The sequence below is a fragment of the Lepus europaeus genome, chromosome 20 (assembly GCF_033115175.1).
Source record: "Lepus europaeus isolate LE1 chromosome 20, mLepTim1.pri, whole genome shotgun sequence".
In the NCBI taxonomy this organism is placed as follows: Eukaryota; Metazoa; Chordata; class Mammalia; order Lagomorpha; family Leporidae; genus Lepus; species Lepus europaeus.
In genome coordinates this window covers 49,251,765-49,279,282 of record NC_084846.1, presented here as the reverse complement: position 1 = coordinate 49,279,282, position 27,518 = coordinate 49,251,765, and the positions used below count along the sequence as shown (strand labels likewise).

At 37.8% G+C, this 27,518-nt stretch overlaps 1 protein-coding gene across 2 annotated transcripts in view; it reads left to right on the top strand.

Annotated features, from left to right (window-relative positions):
- The window catches only part of GLCCI1 (glucocorticoid induced 1), a 107,879-nt gene that overhangs the window by 39,546 nt on the left and 40,815 nt on the right, over positions 1-27,518 (top strand). For both annotated transcript variants that reach the window (XM_062178305.1, XM_062178304.1), the window contains exons 2-3: positions 917-1,068; positions 14,011-14,097. In XM_062178305.1, the coding sequence (XP_062034289.1) occupies positions 917-1,068; positions 14,011-14,097 (239 nt within the window). The remainder of the gene's footprint in view (positions 1-916; positions 1,069-14,010; positions 14,098-27,518) is intronic.

Here is a 27,518-nt window from a genome sequence, read left to right as displayed (position 1 = left end):
AGATTTATTTATTTTTAAAGATTTATGTATTTATTTGAAAGGCAAAGTTACAGAAACGCAGAGGCAGAGAGAGAGACAGACAGAGAGAGAAGTCTTCCATCTGCTGGTTCACTCCTCAGATGGCCTCAATGGCCAAAGCTGCAAAGATCCAAAGTCAGTAGCCAGGAGCTTCTTGTGGGTCTCCCACACAGGTGCAGGGGCCCAAGGACTTGGGTCATCTTCCACTGCTTTCCCAGCCATAGCAGAGAGCTGGATTGAAAGAGGAGCAGCCATATGGAATGCAGTGCTGTAGGCAGCAGCTTTACCTGCTACACCACAGCACCGGCCCAGATTTATTTATTTTGAAAGTCAGAGTTACAAAAAGAGCGAGAGAGAGACAGAGATCTTCTATCCACTGGTTCCCTCCCCATATGGCTACAACGGCCAGTGCTGGGCCAGGCCAAAGTCAGGAGACAGGAGCTTCATCCGGGTGTCTCATGTGGGTGGAAGGGGCCCAAGTACTTGTATCATCTACCACTACTTTTCCCAGGCTATTAGTAGTGAGCTGAATCAGAAGCGGAGTAGCGGGTCCCAGACCAGTCTCCATATGGGATGCCAACATAGCCACTGGTGGCTTAACCCACCACTTCACAGCTCTGGCCCCTGTAATACAGTCTTAATTAGAGGAATGAGAAAGGGGATGACAGGTAGATTTTTTTTTTACAGTTCTGTAAAATGAATGGACTTCATAGAGTAAATGAAGTCTATGGAAATTTAACTTATTAATGCATTTTCCTTGAAGAAAGTTGCATAAATTTAATCAGATCATACAACAGATCCATTAGTGTAAATAAGATGACAGTTTACAAACCATGAGATATAAATAATATTGAAATTTATTTACTAACCAGTAATCTTTTCTTTTTACTTTTTGTAGTGGACAGGCCAAAATCTCAGCAAGTTCGAACCTCTGCTACAATAAGGCGAACCTCCTCTTTGGATACGATAACAGGACCTTACCTCACAGGACAGTGGCCACGGGATCCTCATGTTCACTACCCTTCATGCATGAAAGATAAAGCTACTCAGGTAAAATTAAAATTGTGTTCATTAACCACAGTAAAAAAATGTAATCACTTTTTCTCAAATGTGGACTATATCCAGCTAAAGAGGAAACCCATTGCTTTAAGTAAACTCTTTAATAACTGGTTTTTGTCATCTGGATTTTAGATGTTTTTAAAATCATTTGGCATTTAACAAATATGACATCATGGCTGTAGAAACTTAGAGCTGCAAAGAGTTTCTTTCTAAAATTAAAATAATGACTAGTAACCCCATTAGAAAATGTAAGTATTTTTGAAGACATGTTTGCACAGTTCTTGAGAATAATTTATTAAATATTCATGATTTTGAAGGATTTTGTTTTTCCCACTGAAAGCCTATGCTAAAAACCTTAAAGAAATAGAAAATGTACTGTTTTGTCATACTTTCCTTATATGTGGAAGCATACCCTAGCTTTTGAATTAGACAACTTTTCCCTCCTGTCAGAAAAAAATTTTGAAGATGTTTTTTAATTATCTGAGTTCTTGACTGTATCTTCGTAACAGTAGCCAGTCAGCATTAATTGGCATTGTGAATAATACTATAAATAGAAGATGTGGTAATTGGTCTTAGAGAACCTGAAACATAGTTAAGAAGATAAGACATAAATTTATAACGTTGATTATACAAAATGGTATATAATTAGATGTCAGATAAATGGAACATGTAAATGTGAGGGCCATCAAAGGAAGGAGAACATTTTAGAGTTGCATGTCTGAAGAATGAAGAAAGAAAAGGAGGAGAGAATTTTGGACATGATTTATGAAACCACTAATTCTCAATTTTTGACATTTTCTCAGGCAAGCTTGAAACCGTGAAATTAGCTGCTGCTTTATTATCCTTCACATCAGTTCTGCCTTTGTAGTATTTTATGCTGCCTTAATCCTTTGTTTTCCATTCTTAATTTACTAAGGAGAAGTGTAAGTTTGATACTTCAGGCAGTGAGATTCTCAAATATAAATAACTAGCAAAACAGAACATGTTGGCCTGGACATGTAGAGAAAGAGATCAGAGCACAGATAATTCAGAAACATCTTTCTGGAGGAATTGGATTCACAATTGTAATAAAGGTCAAGCAACCAAGGATTTAATAGTTGAAAATGCGCACAAGGGAGAGAATGCTCTAATTTATTCATCTGGAAGCAAGGAGAGGAAGGAATCAACATTTATTAACTCTGAACATTGTGCCATGACACAGCTGGGGAAGCAGAAAGTCAGGGAAGTTAACTGACTTCCCAGGGATCATAAAGCTAGGAAGTGTTGGAGCCAGATTTCTAAAGCAGATTAGTCTGTTAACCAATCTGAGCTTCGTTTTTATTATTACTAAAATGAGGTTCTTAGGATATATGGAATAGTGAGCATATCAGTATCTCACTTACCTAGCATATTAACTGGCACTGTAAAAATGGTAGCTCTTTGTTTTAGATTAAAAAAGTATGCACAAAAAACAACTTCTATTGAATGCATACTTTGTGTTGATAATATTCAGAAATACTCTTCTCAAAAACTCTTATGCATGTCTGTTTCTTTAACTGTAAATTTATTTAGGTTAATGAAACCTAATATATGATATATGATTAAATGTGATAATATTTAAGAGTAAGCTGATACTCATGTTACTAGAAGTAGACATCGACTAAGCCCACTTGTAATATTTGCAAGGCCAATAACATAAAGACCCACATGAGTTATATGAATAAACTATTAAATATATTTTTTTCTTATCACTTTGACAAATAAATCTTTGTATAGACTTGAAATTCTGGTTTGGACTAAGAATTCTTTGGTTACCTGCCAGAATATATACATATAGGCCAGGTCTATCCCATCTCTGAATCTAAACTCCCTTATCTTCTACCTCACACTCTATACTTTGAGGTGACTTCATACTTGTGCTTAGAGACCCCACTCCTGGGTCCTCACATTCAGCTTTAACCCAAAGCCCCTCAAGAAGTGAGACTTAGCAGGTATGTTCTTGCAGATATTAGAAGGCAGTCTTTCTGTTGTTTGCACATAGAATACTTGGTTCTAGATTACCCAGACCATAGTCTGTAGTGGAGCTTGGTCTTGTGGTATACATACCCTGTGCCCCAAGGTCTTTTTATCCCACAAGTAGGGGTATGGCTGGAAGAGGCCAGCACATTTCCCCCTAAATCTTATGGTCCAGGATAGGGGCTTGTCTTGCCTGAATCTGGAAGTAGTTCATTTATTTAGAAACTTGACATTGAAAGGAAGGCAAACATAGATCTCATTTTACAGTGAGGAATCTGATGCTTAGAAAAATAATGTATTCATGTATACTTAAGTATGAAGAGATCAACCTTTGACTGATTCCAAAGGTTTTGCTTTTTCTCCAGCTTCTCACTGCCTTTCATGACAATTAATGCATGCAACGTTCTTTGGGATACTTATTTCACAAGCATAAGAAATAGTCTTATCCTTTATCATCTGTTAGTTTAATTGAAGATAATAAGAGATGAGCATGTGAGATGGCTTTATTATCACATCCATTTTTACTAGATTGACTCTTAAATCCTTGAAGAGGGAATGACTAGTTTTGTTTATGTATGAACTTTGCTGGAGGGATACTCAATTTACAGTAAGCATCTGGGTCTGGGCTCTCTGGTCTTGGTGGAGGGTGTCTCTAGGAACTTCTATTCATATTTCCATGTTTCAACTACCGTCATTATTGGGGGATAGAAACAAAGTTCTTAATATTGCTTAATCCCTTTAAAAACAAATAGCAAGGTGGATGTTTAGCCTACTGGTTAAGATGTTCCTGTCCTACATTGAAGTACTTTAGTTCAAGTCCCAGCTCTGCCTCCTGATTCCATCTTCCTCCCAACACAGTCCCTGGGAAGCAGCAATTACAGCTCTGGTGACTGGGTTCCTGCTGTACATATCAGAGTCTGAATTACATGCCAACTCCTGGGCTCAGCCCAACCCATTCCTAGCCTTTGCTGGCTTTGAGGAATGAACCAGAGGATGAGAGCTTTCTCCTTCTGTTTGTCTCTTCTCTCTGCCCCCTGAAATAAAAAAGAAGAAATTACGTGATGTTGTGAAGAGATTGTGAACTTTGGAGACAGATCTTGTGTTCAAATCAAGACTCAATATTATTGAATGTTTTGATATGATGAAAGTATTTTATGTATGTATGTACTAATATTTGAGAGACTGACAGAGATCTTCCATCCACTGGTTCATTCCCAAAATGCCTACAACAGCCAGGCCAGAACTGGCTCAAGCAGTGGAAGACCTAGATGGAGTTTCTAGCTCCTGACTGGCCTGGCCAATCCTGGCTTTTGCAACCATTTGGAGATAAATCAGTGTGTAAGAAGATCTGTTTCTTTCTCTCTGTGTTCTCTCTTTCTGTTGCTCTGCCTTTCAAGTAAATAAAAGTTAATAAATACTTTCAAAAAATAACTTCATGGCCAGCGCCGCAGCTCAATAGGCTAATCTTTGACCTGCGGCGCCGGCACACCGGGTTCTAGTCCCGGTCGGGGCACCGGATTCTGTCCTGGTTGCCCCTCTTCCAGGCCAGCTCTGCTGTGGCCCGGGAGTGCAGTGGAGGATGGCCCAAGTGCTTGGGCCCTGCACCCCATGGGAGACCAGGAGAAGCACCTGGCTCCTGGCTTCAGATCAGCGCAGTGCGCCGGCCGTGGTGGCCATTGGAGGGTGAACCAACGGCAAAGGAAGACCTTTCTCTCTGTCTCTCTCTCTCTCACTGTCCACTCTGCCTGTCAAAAAGAAAAAAAAAAAAAAACTTCATAAGCTTTATAATGTTTATGGTTATATATAACATGTTTTAGTATGTTTATGTGAAATGAATATGTTAATCAAGCTATTTGACATATATTACCTCACATTTTATTGTGAAAACACTTAAAATCTTCTCTCTTAGCAGTTTTTAAATGCAGTTATTATTTGTTGATTAACAACAGGGATTCATTCTGAGGCATCATTAGGTGATTACATTTTTGTGTGAACATAGAATGTACATGCATAACCCTGGAATGGTATAGCTGAGTTACCCATGGCCTCTCCATGCAATGAAGAGTTGCAGTAGACATGAGATATATAAGACTTTTGCCATCATAACACAGAATACTGTTTTATGATAAACTTCTTTTCTTTTTAAGTAGAAGGAGCAAACTAAAATAATGAAAGAAGTAGGAGTTTAACTCAGCAGTTAAGAATTCCATGTCCCAAATCAGAGTACATGGATTTGATTCCCAGCTCTTGCTCTCCACTCCAGCTTCCTGGTAGCTTCAACTTACTTTGAAATGAATGAAAAATAAGATATATTGGATGGATGGATAGATAGATGGCTAGATATGTGAAACTAAAATAGAAAAATGGTATATGTTTCCAAGTCTAAGTATTGGCTCTATTGATATTTGTTGAACAGTTTTTTAACTGTTCTATTTGAAAATTTAAATAAAATGTTAAAAAATTGTTGCTCAGTGAATTAACTGCTAGGAGGCCCAGGCTTCAGTTTCCTTTTTATGTAAATCAAAATTAATAATACCCAGTTTGCACAGTTTTTTATTCTGAATATTAAAAGATAAAATTTATATTTTAAAGCCACTGAGAATATAATCAGCTTATTATTATTATTATTGGAAAGAAAAAGTAAAAATCAGTTGTGGAATTTAGTGTTTATTAATTTAATGTTATTTTATCCTTGCATATACAGCCTTTTTGAAATTTATTACCAACTCTTACAATTTAAAAGTTAAGTATGCTAAAATCAGGCAGTAGCAGTTCCTCAGTCTTTGCCCTATATTGTAAAGTACAGTTTCGCAACAAATTTTAAATTTCTATTTAAGTGTGTTTTTAAATGTGAAAGTAATAAATAATGTTTCTAAAGTGGTCAAACAATAAAAATAGTATACCTAAGCCACAGAAATCAGGTTTTTCCTCCAACTTCCAAGTGTAGTCATCATTCAGACTGTTCACAAATATTGTCTGTCCCTCTCCTTGGCACATGGTAGGATTGATTGTACTCTGCCCATTTGAAGATAGATGTGGCTTTGCCAAATGTGTGAGAGTTAGTGTAGGAAGACACTGTAGAAAGCTGGTAATTTCTTTATGACTAGTGGAAGTAACAGTATTCACTTCCATTCTTTCCATCTGGATCACTGACAGTGACATTATAGCCTTCTAATAGACCTATACATGTGATATTAGCAAGAAAATTAACCTTTGTGGCTTTTAGCCATTGGGTTTGAAGGCTGAGTAGTTATTGTCGTGTAATATCATTTCAGATGTCTGTGTGACATACTACCCCATTTAGCAAGTTTTCAGACCATAGTGTATTTTTTTTTCTTTAACTTTGTTTACTTAAAACTTTTTAAAGGTACAATGTGAATGTAAAATAAAAATAGAATGAAAGAACTAAATACTAGAAAGGTGTTTTCTTCCAAGTTTTGCTATTTGCTTGGTAACTTTTTGGCTTAACCTTAAATGAACTTTTTTTTTTTTTAAAAAAAATACAGTCTTACTGTCCTGTTATCATTCTATGAGTTGTGTAGACTTTGCCTTTTATTCTGATATAGATGAACGCAATTTTCTCTGTGTGATTAGTCCATCCAAAGTAACCCTGTAACAGACCACTACTACCTCAGCCTTCCCAAGTTTCCTCTTCTGAAATGTCCAGTAAACTAGAACACTTGAGGGTGTTACCATGCTGCAGCTGACTCCAATTAACAGGCTTTCTGCAAGTTAGTGTATTGGGTCTTAGCAAGAGAAACCACCTTCTTCTTTTTGAACAAGAATTAGTGCTTTAGATTAGATTCACATTTCTAATAAATGATAGATGTAATGTTTTTTATAAGTAATTTGGAAAAGAAAAGGATCATTTGCCTAAACACAGATTTTTTCACATTGGATTTTTCCAGACCCAACCCCTAAGTCAGCATCCTATCATAATGCCTTGTAAAATCTCTAAGCTTCTCACTTCTTAGAGTGATGCTTGGTGATACCTTTGTAACCCTTTCAGTAACTCAGAATATTTTTAATTCTTCTAAATTAAAAGAAATACTCAGATATATACTTTAATGTTGCTTATTTATTTATTTATTTTGACAGGCAGAGTGGACAATGAGAGAGAGACAGAAAGAAAGGTCTTCCTTTTGCCGTGGACAATGAGAGAGAGACAGAGAGAAAGGTCTTCCTTTTGCCGTTGGTTCACCCTCCAATGGCCACCGCGACCGGTGCATTGCGCTGATCTGAAGCCAGGAGCCAGGTGCTTTTCCTGGTCTCCCATGGGGTGCAGGGCCCAAGCACTTGGGCCATCCTCCACTGCACTCCCGGGCCATAGCAGAGAGCTGGCCGGAAGAGGGGCAACCGGGACAGAATCCGGCGCCCCGACCGGGACTAGAACCCAGTGTGCTGGCGCTGCAGGCAGAGGATTAGCCTGTTGAGCCGTGGCGCTGACCGTATTTAGTTTTTTTTAATAATACATACATATTGATAATGATCCATGTAACTGAGAAGTACATGAACAATAGCTACTGACTCATGGGTTGGTTCCTTAATCATTAACAAGTTTTCTGGGGGAGTATGTGTTTTAAAGAATTTTCTAAATCTGAAGGAATAAATTCTTTTTTAAAAAAAATTTGTTTATTTGAGAAGCACAAATAGAGAAAGAGAGTGAGAAAGAGAGAGAGAGAGAAAATCTTCGATCCATTGTTGCTCTCCCCAAATGGCCTCAACAGCCAAAGCTGGGCCAGACCAGTGCCAGGAGCTTCCGGATCTTCCCATGTGCACATAGGGGCCCAAGCACTTGGACCATCTTCTGCTGCTTTCCCAGGCACATCAACAGGGAGCTGGATCAGAATTGGAGCAGCTGGGATTCCAGCCAGCACCCATATGGCATGCCAGCACTGCAGGTGGAGGCTTAACCCTCCAGGCCACAGCACTGGCCCCAGGAATAAATTCTTGAAACAAAGATACATAGAGATGGAATTACACTTTATATCATATTTCTGACTTGCTTTTTCCATTAATTTTTTTTTTTTAATTTGAGAGACACAAAGGCATACGGGGAGAGAGAGAGAGTAATTCATTCAGTGAATCACTCCCCAAATGTATGCAACAACTGGGACAGGCTGGACCAAAGCAGGGAGCTAGAACCATGTAAGCTGATGGTTGTTTTAGTAGATGCCTTGGACTTGTTCTTGACTCTGATGGTAGTTTATTTACTGGATATGATATATTGCACTTTTCATATGTCAAGCACATGTGATTGTTTTACTGACTTTTCTTTTTCTTATTTTAGTCAGAATGCCTTTTCATCTTGGGATACATTTTGACTCACTTTTTATACATGATGAATTTCTTTAATAACTTAATATTTGGTCCATGATTATATTTATGTAATAAATTTTATTAGTTAATGAGGTTTTTAAATACACAATGGCAAACAAAGTGTTAGTATTTAATATTCAGAAATAAAGTCTGAATTTTTTTTCTCTTTTCAGTATAATCCTTAGGTTAGTGTTATACTTGCTTCATAGAAAGATTTTGTAAGATTTACTTCCTCTGTGCTCTAGCATGATGTAAATATCTGAATTATTTGTCAGTTGGGTCAGAAAGAATTTTATATATGAAACTTACTATCCCGCATATGTTTTAAGATTGCAACTCTTAGGCCAGTGCCATGGCTCACTAGGCTAATCCTCTGCCTGCAGCGCTGGCACACTGGATTCTAGTCCCAGTCGGGGCACCGGATTCTGTCCCAGTTGCCCCTCTTCCAGGCCGGCTCTCTGCTATGGCCCGGGAGTGCAGTGGAGGATGGCCCAAGTGTTTGGGCCCTGCACCCACATGGGAGACCAGGAGAAGCATCTGACTCCTGGCTTCGGATCAGCACAGTGCGCCGGCCGCGGTGGCCATTGGAGGGTGAACCAACGGTAAAGGAAGACCTTTCTCTCTGTCTCTCTCTCTCACTGTCCACTCTGCCTGTCAAAAAAAAAAAAAAAAGATTGTAACTCCTTAGAGAAGTCTCAGTTACTTTCATGACTCTTAGTCTTTTTTGGGTGGTATCAGGGATTTAAAAACTAACATTCTTTGAGGACTGACACATGGATGGTTAGATCTTAAATAAAATTTTGTTTGTTTCCATATCTAGAGGTGATGTTTCTCTTCATAACAGAGTGGTAAAACTGTAAGTTTTCATTTATATTTCTTTCTGTTTGAGGTACACCATCTATTCCTTTGATTAAACTCTTCTGCAAATGAGTATATTCATATACAAAACATGCCAAAAAGTATATTAAATAGCTTTTAATTTTTTTCTTAATTTTATCAGGCTTCAAGTTTAGGAAAATTTATAATCTTACCAATATGCTAGAAATCTGTGTATTTTTTTAAAAAAGTGAAATTAATGTTTAGCATTTAGCTTTATCCAGTATTCAGTAAAGTCAATTAAAACTGAACTAAAATACATAAATTCTTTGCTAGTGAGATTATATTAAAGTACTTAGCCTTTTCCACTGTTGCTGGAAGGAACTTGTTTGGGGTGGAGTTTAGTCAAAGGAATAGATGTTTTACCTCAAGTAGTAATAGATACGAACGAGAGCTTTCAGTTTCACCTCTCTGATCTGAAACTCACTTCCTGACCAAAAGTCACACTTGATACACCTGTTTGAGTTTCTAGAGCTTTTTCTGAAGAGCTTGCTATGAAAACTTAAGCAGTGGTTGCTGAAACATTTTGGAAGTGGGGTACTAAATGAAATGAAGCAAGTCTTAGTATTTGACCATCTTATCCTCTCATATTGCATTCCAGGGCCCTAAATTGTTACTATGGAGCTTGTTCCTTACTGGCTGTTAAGTAAATGCATACACAGTCACCTTTACTGTCACCAATTGTGTGATTATGAGACAGAGTGTTATAGAATCCCAAAGGTGAATAGTTCCCATCAAAGTAGTCATTTTCCTGTTTTATGAAGTAACACTTTTGGTTCCTAAAGGACTATATTTAGTTGCATTGATGAAAACATTTTAGTCCATGACTCAAATATTTAATATTTTATTCATCAACTTTAAATATTGTCCCTAAAATTACCAGGAGTTGATAATTCTACTTATTAATTTTAAGAGGTAATGTGTGCGTTCATTTGGATCAAAAGTAAAAGATATGTAGTGAAGGACCTTTCAAATACTCCTGTCAACTTTCACTTTTCCTACCTTTAACAGAAACATGTAACGGATAACAGAATTGACCTGTTTTTCTTCATCTACTCTCCATACCTTTGCCCTAAAGCTTGCTTTAAGTAAAATTGTGAAATAGGTCATATTTATTTCTGATAGTTGCTCTTACTTTGGTTCCCTGACCTTTGTTGTCTGGTACATTGGTTCTCAGCTTGTTCTGTTTCATAATCTATCAGTTTTCCATTGGAAATCCTGTGGTAGTATTAAGTTGCATTAATAGAAATGCATTTGTGTGTTAGAAGCATACATTAAGTGTTAATATTATAGAATTAAGATTACAGTTTAGAATTAGGTCAGCATTAAGGTTATAGGAGAGTAAGCATTAAACTTCTCAAGGTATTAATAGCTATTTTGTATAAATTAATGAATAAATGAATGATACAAGGGATACCATATTGTTGGGAAACAGTAAAAACTAAGTGATAAGTTTTCTGTGATATTGGAATTCTTGGGGAGATAATTCTAGTGCCTATTGCAATGAGGATTATATAAAATAATCCATTTAATCTTCTAGGACAGTATCTAGGACATAATAGATGCTGATAAATGTTAGCCACATTTGTATTTAGAATCCGTATCTTATTGTCAGCAGATTTAAATGTAATAATACTGTATTCAGTGGGCAGAAAAAGTCATTGTTAGTAGTACCAACAATTGATTAAGCAATTATAAACATTAAATCTGAAAGGGAGGAAATGATATACAGATGATGGATATAGCCCCAAGAACAGGACAGGTCTCTAAAATTCAGTGAAGGATTCCTGGTAGGTCAGGATTCATTCAGTGAAAAGTAGCTATTATATGTCTACTGTGAAAACTTAAAAATAAGAAATGGTTCTTCAAATTAGTAAGACCACGTGCAGGAGAGTACTATGTACTTTAGAACTGAGCTGACTTAAGGAGCACAAAACTTGATATGTAATTGGAGCTTGATAAAAAGAAAATTTGAGCATATATTGTTGTCACTGAATCTTTAAAAGCCTTTAAAAAGCCTCTAACTGTATATATATAAACAAAATGCAGTCTTAGCCTTCACAGTGTTTTTATTCAGCTGAATTTTTGTTTTTCTATACTCTCTATTAACTGAAGCAGCTATTTATATTTTTATCTGCCTACCACTGTTACCGGAAAGGCAAAAGGATGATATGAGAATCATAATCTTTTATAAAGTTTCTTTATAATGCTTCATTATGGTAGACTTTTAAAAATGTTCTTTTAAGGATTTTAAAAAGTTTAAAACTTTTTTTAAAAATTAGACAGGTAGAGTTATAGACAGAGAGACAGAGAGAAAGGTCTTCCTTCTGTTGGTTCACTCCCCAAATGGCCACTACAGCCAGCACTGTGCCAATCCGAAGCCAGGAGCCAGGTGCTTCTCCTGGTCTCCCATGCGGGTGCAGGGGCCCAAGCACTTGGGCCATCCTCCACTGCCCTCCCGGGCCACAGCAGAGAGCTGGACTGGAAGAGGGGCAACCGGCACTAGAATCCGGCGCCCATATGGGATACCAGCGCCGCAGGCAGAGGATTAGCCAAATGAGCCACGGCGCCAGCCCAGAATCATAATCTTTTATAAAGTTTCTTTATAATGCTTCATTATGATAGACTTTTTAAAATGCTCTTTTAAATTTAAAAATTTTATAAAAAGTTTAAAAATTTTTATTTGTTAAAAGCAAATCTCTAAGCAGTATTTGTAAATTATGGTGGGTTTGTTGTTACATTTTTTTTTAAACTTAAATGAGATTGTAATCATAATTCTTAGTTTAAGTATCGTTGATTTTTGAATAATCCTATATATTTTATTGCCAAGTTTATCAGTGCTGTGGTACTATAAAATAATTAGCAATCAGTAGTCATATTCCATAATATATTATAAACTATATTCAATTTCAAGGCCAATAAAAAACCACTAAAAGTAGATTTTAAGGTTTTAAATAAAATTCAGAGAATTTTGAGAAGCAGTTGATTTTTTTTCAGTTTTTTTTTTTTTTTTTTTTTGGAAGGGGGAATGGTTTTTAGACTTCTTCTTGATAGGAGTTACTTTGAATTGTTTTGAATTGATAGAACAGAAAAGCATATTTACTGTTACTGGTTTTTGAATAAAGATAAAGATGTAGATAGCAGAAGTAACCACCATTTTAAGTTTCTTAGTTGACCAAGCCAACCAGTAATTTTTCTGATATAGAATCACTTTGGAGCTTATCTGGTGGGATTAGGAGTGTATTTCATTCAGAGAAGTGGTCCTCGTATAGGAAGCCAGATCTGGTGGGATGGAAATTGGGGTAGAGGGAAAGTGTAATGGGCAGAACTTTGGAAGATTCTGGGGAATGAGGATTGAGGAATGAGATAATAAATAATTTCAAGTGATGTCGTAGGTTAAAAGTGGTTCTGCTTTCTGAAGTGTAGCTTGGTTTTTCTTAAAAGATCTATTACTTCTATTTATAGTTTATTAATTTTTTTTGTCTCTCAACTTTATAACTATGTTTTTATATGAGGATATTTGGTATTTTTCAAAAAAGGTACTATTTTCATTCTCTTCCCTGAATATAGTAAAAGTAGTACCAGTTCTCTTGGTAGAGATATTTGGTATGTAGGTTATCTATAATGCCACTGTTCCCAAGCTAGTCCTGTTCTTCTTCTGGCATGTTATATTTAGTAGAAATACCATTTCATATTTAGTTTGACACTTCTCTTTAAGTACCAATATGTAAACCTCCACAGTTCTCTTTGGATTGGTAACTTTGTTACTAGTGTTTATGCGAAGATATCAAATGTTTTAAGCAAGGTGACAACCTTGGTTGATCATATCTAATTCAGAATATGACATGTTTTGGAAATTTCATATGGTTATGAAATCTTAGCATTTTTTAAAATTTTCTCATTCTTTAATTCTTGTGTATCTCACCTTCTTTTTCTCATCTATAATCACTTCCTTTACATAGGAGGTTTAGTATTGTAAGTTTAGCTATAAGAGTTGGTGTTTTACTTTCTGTTACAGTTCTCCATGTTTCTGTTTTGTCACTTTTTTTTTAAACTTTTATTTAATGAATATAAATTTCCAAAGTACAGCTTATGGATTACAGTGCCCCCCCCCCAACTTCCCTCCCACCCGCATCCCTCCCCTCTCCTACTCTCCCCTTCCATTCACATCAAGATTCATTTTCAATTCTCTTTATATACAGAAGATCAATTTAGTATATATTAAGTAGAGATTTCACAGTTTGCACCCACAAAGAAACACAAAGTGAAACATACTGTTTGAATACTAGTTATAGCATTAAATCACAATGTATAGCACCTTAAGGACAGAAATCCCACATGAGGAGCAAGTGCACAGTGACTCCTGTTGTTGACCCAACATATTGACACTCTAGTTTATGGCGCCAGTAACCACCCTAGGCTCCCGTCATGAGTTGCCAAGGCTATGGAAGCCTTCCGAGTTCGCCGACTCTGATCATATTTAAACAAGGTCATAGTTAAAGTGGAAGTTCTCCCTTCAGAGAAAGGCACCTCCCTCTTTTTTTTTTTTTTTTTTTTTAAGGGAAAGGGTTTATTGGGGAACACCCAACAGACTGGAGTGAAATCTTGTAGCATTTTTTAAACAATTTTAGTATAGCTCCCTAACTAGTGTGTCTTAAGAATTTGAAATATATTTCAGTTGCTTGAAGTAAGGGGGTAGAGACACAGCTACTTATTTTTTATTTTTCCTCCCTTGTTTTAAAGACACCTAGCTGTTGGGCAGAAGAGGGAACAGAAAAGAGGTCACATCAGCGTTCTGCATCATGGGGAAGTGCTGATCAACTGAAAGAGGTAAGTTTTGTTTCTTGTCTACAACCTGTTTTGGTCCTAGCAGACTGTATTACTACTTTCTGAATATCGTTTTTATTTGTCCTACCCTTACATCTTTCAGAGTCCAAGAATTCCATTCCTTTCTGTTTATTTTCTATCTGTCTCTGGTATAAACACTCTTAAAAGATATATACATACCTTATGTATGTAATGATCACTACTTTATAAGAGAATCAGTTCAGTTGATTCAGCTTAAGTTGTTAAATAGGCTTCATATATTTAACTCAGAATTATGCTACCTTATTTTTACTCTGCCTTCTGAACAATATTAATTCTAAATATTTGAAATGCTAGCAACATGCAGTTTTTTATTCTCCAGAGTAACCTTCAACATTTCTTTCAGATGTTTTTCATCTGCCATAATTTGCAGACCTTTTAGTATCATTTTCATATAATATTTATGCTACTTCAAAAAGCTTGTAGAAAAGTAGAATTAAAAGATAAGTCTAGTTAGGTACAAGAAAATTTTGAAATCCATGCATAGCTTTTCACAATATATCTTTTCCTTGCACTTTTTTTTTTTTTTAAGATTTATTTATTTGAAAGACAGAGTTACAAGAGAGAGAGGTAGAGACAGAGATCTTCCATCTGCTGGTTCACTCCCCAGATGGTCGCAACGGCTGGAGCTGCACCAATCTGAAGCCAGGAGCCAGGAGTGTCTTCCAGGTCTCCCATGTGGGTACAGGGGCCCAAGGACTTGGGCCATCCTCTACTGCTATCCCATGCCATGGCAGAGAGCTGGATCAGAAGAGGAGCAGCCAGGACTAGAATCGGCACCCATATGGGATGCCGGCACTTCAGGTCAGGGCTTCAACCTGCTACGGCACAGCGCCAGCCAGTCCATGAGCTTTTTAAAGGTCCCCATATGCATGGATTTTAAATTTCTTTGCACTAGCCTGCGCACGGCTCAATAGGCTAATCCTCCACCTTGTGGCGCCGGCATACCAGGTTCTAGTCCCGGTCAGGGTGCCGGATTCTGTCCCGGTTGCCCCTCTTCCAGGCCAGCTCTCTGCTGTGGCCAGGGATTGCAATGGAGGATGGCCCAAATGCTTGGGCCCTACACCCCATGGGAGACCAGGAGAAGCACCTGGCTCCTGCCTTCGGATCAGCATGATGCGGCGGCCATTGGAGGGTGAACCAATGGCAAAAAGGAAGACCTTTCTCTCTGTCTCTCTCTCACTGTCCACTCTGCCTGTCAAAAAAAAAAATTTTTTTTCTTTGCACTAAAATAAAGTTTGAATATATTTTCTCACAAACACTTTCTTTAGCTAAAATATCTTTAATTTACATTACAGTAAAGGAGTAAAAAGACCTTAGGTTAGTGAAAGTATAGGCAAGGGCTTTATCAAATGGAAAAAAATGACTATTTCATACATACGCATAAAATTTCAAAGTAATCGCAGAACATTAAAAACAATAGTAATACAACATTCTTGGTTTGTTGTTTTTTTTTTTTTTTTTTTTTTTTTTTTTTGACAGATAGAGTCATAGAGAGTGTGAGAGAGAGACAGAGAGAAAGGTCTTCCTTCCATTGGTTCACTCCCCAAATGGCCACTATGGCTGGTGCTGCGCCAATCCAAAGCCAGGAGCCAGGTGCTTCTTCCTGGTCTCCCATGTGGGTGCAGGAGCCCAAACACTTGGGCCATCCTCCACTGCCCTCCCAGGCCACAGCAGAGAGCTGGACTGGAAGAGGAGCCTCTGGGACTAGAACCCAGTGCCCATAAGGGATGCTGGCCCCACAGTTGGAGGATTAACCAAGTGAGTGACGGCACCGGCCCCCAATACAACATTCTTAACCATTAGCTTGACAAAGGTGTAAAACAAAATTGGAAAAAAGTATATTTGTAGCGATATGGATACACAGAGGCATTTCTTTCTTGTTTTTTGATTTTTTTTAATATTTTAGTTCCCTCATATAAAGGATAACATGATGTTTGTTTTTCTGTTTGCTCCTTATTTCACTCAAGATGATGTCCTTCAGTTCCACTCATTTTGCTGCAAATACTAGAATTTTATTCTTTTTAATGGCTGAATATTATTCCATTATGTATAAACATAAGCCACATTTTCTTTAACCATTCATCTGATGAGGGACACCTTCACTGATACTTTGGTTGTTGTGAGCAGTGCTGCTATAAATATGGTGCTACAGATATCTCTCTGATACAATGTGTTCCTGTATTTTGTGTATATACCCAGAAGTGGGAATGCTGGATCAAATGGCAAGTTTATTTCTAGTATTTTTAAAAATCTCCACTGTGTTTACCACAGTGGCTGCACTAATTTACATTGCCTCCAACAGCGTAAAAGTATTCACCATTCTCCACATCTTCACCAGCACTTATTACTCTTCTATCTTTTGGATTTTACCTATTCTGACAGGGATGAGGTGATATTTCACTGTGGTTTTGATTGGCATTTCCTTGACAGCTAGTGATATTGGGCATTTTTGCATATATTTGTTGACAGTTGTATTTGCTTCTTCTTAGAACTTTATGTTGAGTGCCTTTGCCCATTTCTTAACTGGATTTTTTTTTTAATTGTTGAGTTTTTCACTTGCTGATGAATTCTGGATATTAATCCTTTGTTGGATAGGTAGCTCACTAATATTTTTCCCATTCTGTTGGTCCACAGACTTTTTGAGGTACCCTTATATATTGTGTCAGTCTAAGTAAATACAATTTATAAACCTGGTTTTGCCTATTTCTGTATAACTTTTTGTAGCTGCTTTATGTTATGAGTGAATTAACTTAATGAATATAAATTTCCAAAGTACAGCTTATGGACTACAATGGCTTCCCCCCTCCCATTAACTTCCCTCCCACCCGCAACCCTCCCCTTTCCTGCTCCTTCTCCCCTTCCATTCACATCAAGATTCATTTACAATTCTCTTTATATACAGATCAGTTTAGTATATATTAAGTAAATATTTCAACAGTTTGCTCCCACATAGAAACAAAAAGTGAAAAACACTGTTTGAGTACTAGTTATAGCATTAAATCACAATGTACAGCACATTAAGGACAGAGATCCTACATGAGGAGTAAGTGCACAGTGACTCCTGTTGTTGACTTAACAAATGGACACTCTTGTTGTGTCAGTAATCAGCCTAGGCTCTTGTCATGGGTTGCCAAGGCTATGGAAGCCTTCTGAGTTTTCCAACTCCGATCTTATTTAGACAAGGTCATAGTCAAAGTAGAAGTTCTCTCCTCCCTTCAGAGCAAGGTACCTCCTTCTTCGATGGCCCATTCTTTCCACTGGGATCTCACTCGCAGAGATCTTTCAGTTAAGTCTTTTTTTTTTTTTTTTTTTTTTTTGCCAGAGTGTCTGGGCTTTCCATGCCTCAAACATTCTAATGGGCTTTTCAGCTGGATCCCAATGCCTTAAGGGCTGATTCTGAGGTCAGAGTGCTGTTTAGGACATGTGCCATTCTATGAGTCTGCTGTGTATCCTACTTCCCATGTTGGATCGTTCCCTCCCTTTTTTATTCTGTCGGTTAGTATTAGCAGACACTAGTCTTGTTTATGGGATCCCTTTGACTCTTAGTCCTATCATTATGATCAATTGTGAACAGAAATTGATCACTTTGACTGGTGAGATGGCGTTGGTACATGACACCTGGATGGGATTGAATTGGAATCCCCTGGTATATTTCTAACTCTACCATTTGGGGCAAGTCCAATTGAGCATGTCCCAAATTGAACATCTCCTCCCTCTCTTATTCCCACTCTTATATTTAACAGGGATCACTTTTCAGTTAAGTTTCAACACTTAAGAATAACTGTGTATTAATTATAGAATTCAACCAATAGCATTAAGTAGAAGAAACAACAACAACAACAAAAATACTAGGAGGGATAAAGTATTAAGTGTTCAACAGTCAGGGCAAGGGCTGATCAAGTCACCGTTTCTCATAGTGTCCATTTCACTTCAACAGGTTTCCTTTTTGGTGTTTGGTTAGTTGTCACCGATCAGGGAGAACATATGATATTTGTCCCTTTCGGACTGGCTTATTTCACTCAGCATAATGTTTTCCAGATTCCTCCATTTGTTACAAATGACCAGATTTCATTGTTTTTTACTGTTGTATAGTATTCCATAGAGTACATATCCCATAATTTCTTTATCCAGTCTACTGTTGATGGGCATTTGGGTTGGTTCCAGGTCTTAGCTATTGTGAATTGAGCTGCAATAAACATTAATGTGCAGATGGCTTTTTTGTTTGCCAATGTAATTTCCTTTGTCCTTTTTACCCTACCCACAAACACATGCACACGATCGGTTTTTCCCAGTAGCAATAAAAAAGAAATGAAATCAAGCCTAAAATAGCCACACATAGCACAGAGTGTGAATAACAAAATTGAACTTGAAATTTTGTCTCATAATTAAGTATATTCTCAAAATTATTGCCAAGATTTGATGCAGTTGAACTGTAACTAGACTACAGTGACATATGATACACACTGTTAAGAAGGAATGATTGATGTGATTCTCCCCAGAAAGCAACTGTAAAATTGGACAAAACTTAAAAACCACTGTTTCAGTGCTCTGGAAATTACTAATAAACATTGAGATATTTATTCATTAACCTAGTGATCTTAGGGTGAGAATAGTAATAAGTTTGTGGTGTTTTTTTCTGTTGCTCTTTGCCTCCCCATTTCCTCATTCCCAGCTCTGTTGGTGTAGCATTCCAACAAGGATTAGGCAGGCTTTGAAAACCAACAGATTTGCCACCTTAACTGCAGAAGGATCATTTGATATGATATATTATAGGTTAAAATGTTGATCTTAGGGGCAAGTGAACTGGGAGGCCCCATGACTGTACCAGTGTGAGGGTATAATCCGGTTTGGCGGCCGGCACCACAGCTCAATAGGCTAGTCTTCCGCCTGCGGCGCCAGCACACCGGGTTCTAGTCCCGGTCGGGGCACCGGATTCTGTCCCGGTTGCCCCTCTTCTGGGCCAGCTCTCTGCTATGGCCCGGGAGTGCAGTGGAGGATGGCCCAAGTCCTTGGGCCCTACACCCGCATAGGAGACCAGGAGGAAGTACCTGGCTCCTGGCTTCGGATCAGCATGATGTACCAGCCGCAGCGCGGCAGCCATTGGAGGGTGAACCAAGGGCAAAAGGAAGACCTTTCTCTCTGTCTCTCTCTCTCTCACTGTCCACTCTGCCTGTCAAGAAAAATAAATAAATAAAAATAAAAAAAATCCAGTTTGGGCCATGCAGCAGACTTATGGAATAGTGGGGTTTCATAGACAGTTCATGGGGCTTGATAAGTTCCCTACACAGCCCTAGTTGACAGGAGGCTGTGGACATTCACAGCAGAAAACAAGGTGGACCGCCCGCCTGGCCTGGTCAGGTGTAATCTCTCCGCTCAACATGTAACCTGTAACCTCCCTCCTTCCCCCCCCCCCCCAGTCTCTCAGGCTCTGTCTGGAGAGGTGCCCATCCGTCCTTACAGAGGTTCCTTCCTAATAAACCTTGCTGTTTTACCTCCCACTACTCTCTGTCTCACGCCTGAATTCTTTCTTGCGCGAAGACAAGAACCCTGCAATTTCTCCGGTAACATTTTTGGCGACCACGAAGGGATTTTGAGAAGACATCGGAGGTCAGTATTCTTTCCCTCAAGCGGGACCGGATCTGTGGAAGTGACCGTTGAGTGTCCGGCACCCCACAGCTCTCCGAGAACGCGGAGTCCCCCCGGCCAGGGCTTAGCTACTGCCGAAACTCCAGAGGGATTGTAAGGAATGGGAGGGCGACTAGGAAGGGCAGTTGGCTGAGAGCCTGGAGACGCCCTAATTAGTCTTTGACTTAACACCAAGAGTAAGGCTGGCTTTTTTTTTTTTTTTTTTTTTTTTTGACAGGCAGAGTGGACAGTGAGAGAGAGACAGAGAGAAAGGTCTTCCTTTTGCCGTTGGTTCACCCTCCAATGGCCGCTGCGGTAGCGCGCTGCGGCCGGCGCACCGCGCTGTTCCGATGGCAGGAGCCAGGTGCTTCTCCTGGTCTCCCATGGGGTGCAGGGCCCAAGCACTTGGGTCATCCTCCACTGCACTCCCTGGCCACAGCAGAGAGCTGGCCTGGAAGCGGGGCAACCGGGACAGGATCGGTGCCCCGACCGGGACTAGAACCCGGTGTGCCGGCGCCGCAAGGCGGAGGATTAGCCTGTTGAGCCACGGCGCCGGCCAAGGCTGGCTTTTAAAATCTAGACTTAAAATAATGGAGTAGAGACAGTGGTGGCACATACAGACTTACAGGATATTGAGTTACTAAAACAAACAATTAAAATAAAAAACTTCAGGAGGAAAATCAGAATCTAGAGTTGGTAAAGTATGTTATCTAAAGTGTCTATTCAAAAGAAGTTTCGAGATATGCATAGAAGGCAAAAAGGTGTGGCACATATTCAAGAAAATGTAGAAACAGTATCAACTGATAAGCGTCTTGGTATGTTGTGTTTAACAGATAAAGACATCAAAGCAGCTATTATAAAATTTTGAAAGAACTAAAGGAAACTGTTTAGAGGATTAAAGTAGGGGTTGGTGTTATGGTGTGGCAGGTTAACTGCAATTCAGACTCTGGCATCTCATGTGGAAGCACCAGTTTGAGTACTGACTATTCTGCTGGGCCTCTGCCCTAAATGTGGGAGACCTAGGTGGAGTTACAGGCTCCTGGCTTCTGATTGACCCAGCCCTGCTGTGTGTGGCCATTTGGAGAGCAAAACCAATGGAAGATCTCACTCTTTTTCTCTCCCTATCTCTAATCTCTCTTTTACTCTGTCTTTCAAATAAATAAATCTTTAAAAAAATTTTATTTTAGGTATATGCAGTTCTTGTATTTCATATATGCAGATTTAAGAACAGTGATACTTCCCACCCTACTGTTCCTCCCACCAGCACTCCCACCCTCTTCCATTTCCCTCTCCTAGTCCCACTTTTAATTTTCACAAAGATCTATTTTCAGTTTACTTCATACTGATAAGATTAACCCTACACTAAGCATAGTTCAACAAATAATATGAAGAAAAAAACATTGTTCCTCAATAGTAAAGACAATGGTTGTAATGCTCATTGAATCTGAGTGTCAGTTTCACTCCTATACTTTACATTTTAGGTACATTATTAGTTATCACAGAACAAGGAAAACATATGGTATCTTTCTTTTGGGAACTGGCTTATTTCACTAAATATAATGGTTTCCAGTTATACTATTTTGTTGCAAAAGACAGGATTTCATTTTTTTAACCAATGTATGGTATTCCATAGTTGTAAATATACCATAATTTCTTTTTTTAAAATATTTATTTGTGGTGTAGAGTTACAGACAGTGAGAGGGCAAGACAGAGCAAAAGCTATTTCATCCATTTGTTCACTCCCCAATTGGCTGCAACAACCAGAGCTGAGCCAATCTGAAGCTAGAAGCCAGGAGCCAGGAGCTTTTTCTGGGTCTCCCACATGGGTGCAGAGGCCTGGGCACTTGGGCCATCTTCTACTGCTTTCTCAGGCAATAGCAGAGAGCTGTATTGGAAGAGGAGCAGCAGGGACTAGAACCAGCTCCCATATGGGATGCTGGTGCCTCAGGCAGAGGATTAACCTACTGTGCCACGGTCCCAGCCCCCCCCCCCCCATAATTTATTTAACCACTCATCAGTTGATGGACTGGAGTTCAAATCCTTTGCCCATTTATTAGCTGGATTGTTTGTTTTATTTTTGTTGGGTTTCTTAAGCTCTTTATAGATTCTGAATATTAATCCTAATCAGTTTGCAAATATTTTCTCCTATTCTGTCAGTTGACTCTTCACTTTGCTGAGTGTTTCTTTGGCAGTGCAGAAGCTTTGCAGCTTAATATAATCTCATTTTTGAATTTTGCTTTAATTGCCTATGCTTCTGGGGTCTTTTCCAAAAATTTTAATAGTTTTTTAAATAAGGAAGCCCTGTATTTTCTTTTTCTTTTTTTAAAGATTTTTTTATTTATTTGAAAGGTGGTGTTACGGATAGACAGAGGGAGAGACAGAGAGACAGAGAGCTGGGCCAGGCTAAAGCCAAAAGCCAAGAGCTTCTTCTGGGTCTCCTAGGTGGGTGCAGGGGCCCAAGAACTTGGAATATCCTCTGCTGCCTTCCCAGGCACATTAACAGGAGCTAGATCAGAAGTCGAGCAGCTGGAATTCAAACTGGCACCCACTGTGCTTTACCTGCTAAAACACAGTGCTGGCATAAATATTATAACATTGCTTTGTTAGATGTATAACCTATAAATGAAATATATGTGACAATAGTAGGGAGATGTGAGAAGATGGGCATAAATTAAAATGTAATTTCTATTTTACTGAAGTGTGTATTTTGAAGATTGTGATAAATAAAGATATATTTTTAATCTGCTATAACAATTTCTAAGTTGGTGAGAAAATAATTCCAAAAATATTAAACCCAGAGGAATTAAATGGTACACTAAAAATATCACAAAAGAAAGCAGTAAAGGAGAAGGACAAAAAATATGACACAAATAGGAAATAAATAAGAAATTGGCCTGTGTAAATCATGCTTTATCAGTAATTTCATTAAATGTGGATGATTTGAACATTTCTACTTGAAAGGCAAACAGCGACAAAATGAAGTAAAAAAAAAAAAAGAAAGAAAGAAAAAGCCAGCATTGTGGTATAGCAAGCTTCCTTGCAATGCTGGCACCACATATTGGAATGCCAGTTCAAGTTCTTGTTGCTCTGCTTCTGGTCCAGCTCCCTGCTTATGTGCTTAGGAAGGTAGTGGCAAACAGCCCAAGTACTTGGTCCCTTCCATCCATGTGGGAGATCTAGATGGAGTTAAGGCTCTTAGCTTTGGCCTAGACCAGTCCTAGCCATTGCAGCCATGTGAGGAGTAAACTAACAAATGGAAGATCACTCTGTCTCTCCCTTTCTCACTCTTTTTTCACTCTGCCTATCAAATATATAAATCTTTAAAAAATAAAATAAAGAGAGAGAAGAAGAACAGCACTTAGTTACATGCTATCTTTGAAAGACTGACCATATATTCAAAGACATAAATTGGTTGAAAGTAAAATGATGAGAAAAGATACACAAAGAAAACAAAAATGCTAAGATAGCATTACGTATATTAATATCAGGCCAAATGGACCTTAAGACAAGATGTACTACTGAAGACAGTTAGGAACATTGCCTAATGATGAAAGTCAGTATATAAGAAAGACATAATTGTGATTAATGTGTATGCATCTATACACATCTATACACATCAATAATGTATATGCATAACAAGTATTACAAAGTGCCTGAAGCAAAAACTATAAGGACAAGAAACAGTTCTGCAGTAGTAATTGATTTCAGCATCCCATCCTCAACTAGTTAGACAGAAAATAGGCAAGATGATAGAAGACTTCAAAAAACAAAACCAACTTGAGTTAACTAGCAAATATTAGAAACTATCCAGTAACTACGTAATACATGCTCTTTTTAGCACATTTGAAACATTCTCTATGTTAGACTGTATGCTGGACAATGAAGGAAGTCTCAATAGATTTCAAAAGATTGAACTCATGTAACAGAAAAAAATCTTAGCCATTAAAGAATAGTTTCATAATAACCACAGATAGATTTTAATACATTCTTATCTGAATGCAAAGGAAAACTCAGCTTATTAAAATTTGTGTGCAGCTAAAGCGGTGCTTCAAGGAAAATGTATATATAAATTTTATATCAGAAAAAAGCAAAAAGTCTCAGATCATTTACCTAAACTTCCATCTCAAGGAACTAGAAAAAATAGCCACCCAGACCAATAGCAGGCAGGGATAATGAGGAATATAGTAGAAACAAACTAAGTAAAAATACTTGTGAAAAATCAATAAAATGAGAAGGGATTTGCAGAGTTAACAAACTTGTAACTACCCTGGCCAAAAGGAAAACAGAGGAGTAAAGGAGAGATATTAGGAATGAAACAGGGGCCAGCGCTGTGGCACAGCGGGTTAACACCCTGGCCTGAAGCACCTGCATCCCACATAGATGCCTGCTCTATGCCTGTTCAAGACCTGGCTGCTCCACTTCCTGTCCAGCTCTCTATTATGGCCCGGGAAAGCAGTACAAGATGGCTCAAGTCCTTGGGCCCCTTCACCTGTATAGGAGACCCGGAAGAAACTCCTGGTTCCTGGTTTCGGATCGGCACAGCTCCGGCCATTGCGGCCAGTTGGAGAGTGAATCCTTGGATGGAAGACCTCTCTCTCTCTCTCTCTGTAACTCTGACTTTCAAATAATTAAATAAATCTTTAAAAAAAAAGGAATGAAAGAGATGGCATCACTACCAATTTGGTGGAACTTATTATGAAAGAATATTATGCACAATTCTGAGATCAAATTAGACAGCTGAGATGAAATAGACATATTCCTAAAAAGACACAAATTCCAAGACAGATAAGTTACCAAACTTATTTAAAAACAAATAGGAATGTGAATAAACATGGAATAAAGACATTGAATTAATTTTTAAAAATGTCTACCTCCCCCCACCCACCCACACACACCCAGAGTCAGATTTGATTAATTTTAGCAGATGTTTTAAAAAGAAATAATATTACTCCTTCACAAACTATTTCAGAAAATAAAAGAAGGAATACTTTCTGATTCAGATTGTAAAAGTAGTAAAACTGCCTTTATTCAGTTAACATGTAGAAATTAGTAGGGAATACATAAATATGTAACTAGAACTAATAGTCCAGCTATATTTCAGGATACTAGAACATATATAGAAATCAATCATGTTTATATGTGTACATTGTATTTAACTACACACATTATAAGATATTATTCATAGTTGCATCAAAAGGATTAAAATATTTAGAAATTAATAGAAGTAATGCAAAATTATTTACTGAAAAGAAAATGTTGCTGGATGAAATTAATGATACAAATAAGTGTAAAGACTACCTTGTTCATGACTTGGAAGAATTAATTTTATTAGTAGTAAGATGATAATTTTCTCCAAATTGTAGATTCCTTGATATCTCTACTAAAATTTCAGGGTTTTTGTTTTGTTGCAATTTGATTTTTGGATGAAATTGACAAGGTAATCTTTGTATATATGGAAATGAAAAGGACCTCAAGTAGCCCATGTAATTTTAGAAACAAAAGCATTTGGTGGAATTATAGTACACTATTTCAGTACTTCTGTAAATCTGTATTAATTTAGTTATGGTAATATTGCCATAAAGGAAGACATGTAGATAAATAGAACAAAAATGTGAGTCCAGAAATAACCCTTATATTTGTGGTCAGTTTATTTTTGACAACAGTGTCAACACAGTTGGAAAGGACAATCTTTCTAACAATTGATGCTAGAATAACTCTATATCCTTTTGTAAGAAAAAAAAAGGCTTAATTCTGTCAGTTTAATTCAGAAAAATTAACTCAAAATGGATCCTAATCCTAAATATAAGCCCTAAAATCACAAAGCTTATAGAAGATCTTCACTTGGCAAGGCATTCTGACAAACAGCACCAAGGGTAAGAGTGATAAAAGCTGGATTAAAGTTAGCATTTACATTTCAGAAGACACCAATAAGAGAATGAAAAGTCAAGCCACAGACTGGAAGAAATATTGAATCGTGTATTTGATAAAGGGCTCATTTCTAGATTATATAAGAAATTTTGGAAATTAAGTAAGTCAAGTAAATGAGTAAGTCAGTGTTTTACTTGACTAGAAGTATTTCACAAAAGAAGATAGGTAAATGGCAAATGACTACCCCAAAGTTGCTTAATACCATTAGGCATTAGACAAATATAAATTAAAAACCTGTGAGATACAGCTGACACACCAACTACAATGACTAATTTAAAACAAAGGTAAGACCAAGTGTTGACAAGGATTTGAAGGATCTGGAACTCTCCAATTGTATTGCTATTTTAAAATAGTACAACCACTTTAGCAAACAGTTTGTTTCTTCAAAAGTTAAACAGAAGCTTAGCATACAGCTGAGCAATTCCATTCTTAGGAACTATACAAGGAAATGAAAACACATGTCTACAATGAGAATTGTTGATGAATATAGGTAGCGTTATTCGTAATGGCCAAAAACTGGAAATTTCCAAATGTTTACTATGGATAAGCAAAATATACTGTATTAATCCAATGACATACTAATTAGCAATCAAAGGAAGCAATATACTAACTACTGACACATGCTGTACAAGTTTTTTCTATAAAAGGCCAGATGGTAAATCTTTTAGACCTTGTTGGCCATGTGTCTCATGAACCCTGTTGGAACAATTCAACCCTACTCTGCTTTTAAAGGATAATCACAAAAGTACTTTATGATTAGCTTCCTCTGTCCTTACTCAATTTCAGAGACAAATTCTTTTACCTTTGGTAGTAAAACAAGAATCTGATCACTCTTAAACTTCTGTGGTTTCTTTAAGTAAATAAATACTTTTCAATCTTTAAAAATAGTTTCCATCTCTTTTCATTGTTAAAGCTACTTCCTCTCTCTCAGATAGGGCCTACCACACCTGGGTGAATTATCATGGGTGAAGGATGAATCCTGGGAATTTAAATAAAATGGAACAGTTTGTCTCAGTCATCCTAGCTTACACTCTTCAGTATTTTTCTAGATTGTTCCATTAAGATTCTTCTGTCTTCCATTGAGACAAAGAAGAAAATACACCTTCTCAGCTGTCTTGATTTGATTTTGTCCTATGTACAACCTGAAAGTGTTAGCCAGTTACTGAATTATGGATGCTGGCACAAGGATTCATGGTTTAAAGACAAGGAACTAGGGCTGGTGTTTGGCCTAATGGTAAAGATGCCTGCATCCCCTATTGGAGTACCCAGGTTCAATGCAAAAATCAACTTCTGGACTCCAGCTTCTGTTAATGCAGACCCTGGGAGGCAGCAGTGATAGTTCAAGTGATTGGGTTCTTGCCACCCATGTAGAAAGAATTGGACTGAGTTCCCAGCTCCTGGCTTAGGCCCAACCAAGCCCTGGCCATTACAGGCCATTACAGTACATGGAAGCACTTTCTCTCTCTCTTTCATTTTCTCTCTCAAAAAACATTTAATGTTTTTTAAAAAATCACTTCAGTATTCATAGCAGAGCAAATATATCATATTAATATCAATTCTCCTGGATCCCAAGACCCATAGGGGGTGATTGGGAAGCCTATATGGATGCCTACACATCCAATAGATGATGTTACAGAAGAACTATGAACTTAGGGAAGCTACTGTTTTATAGTCATCAGTAAGCAAGCTTTCCCTTTCTCCCCAGAGGGAATGTGAGTAATAATAGTGTAGAGTTGTTTGGGCTTTTTGTTTTTCTGTTCTGATTTTAATAAAATTGAAAAGGATAGGTTTACTATTCTTAAGTCCTTTAGTGGAAAGAAGGAAATATC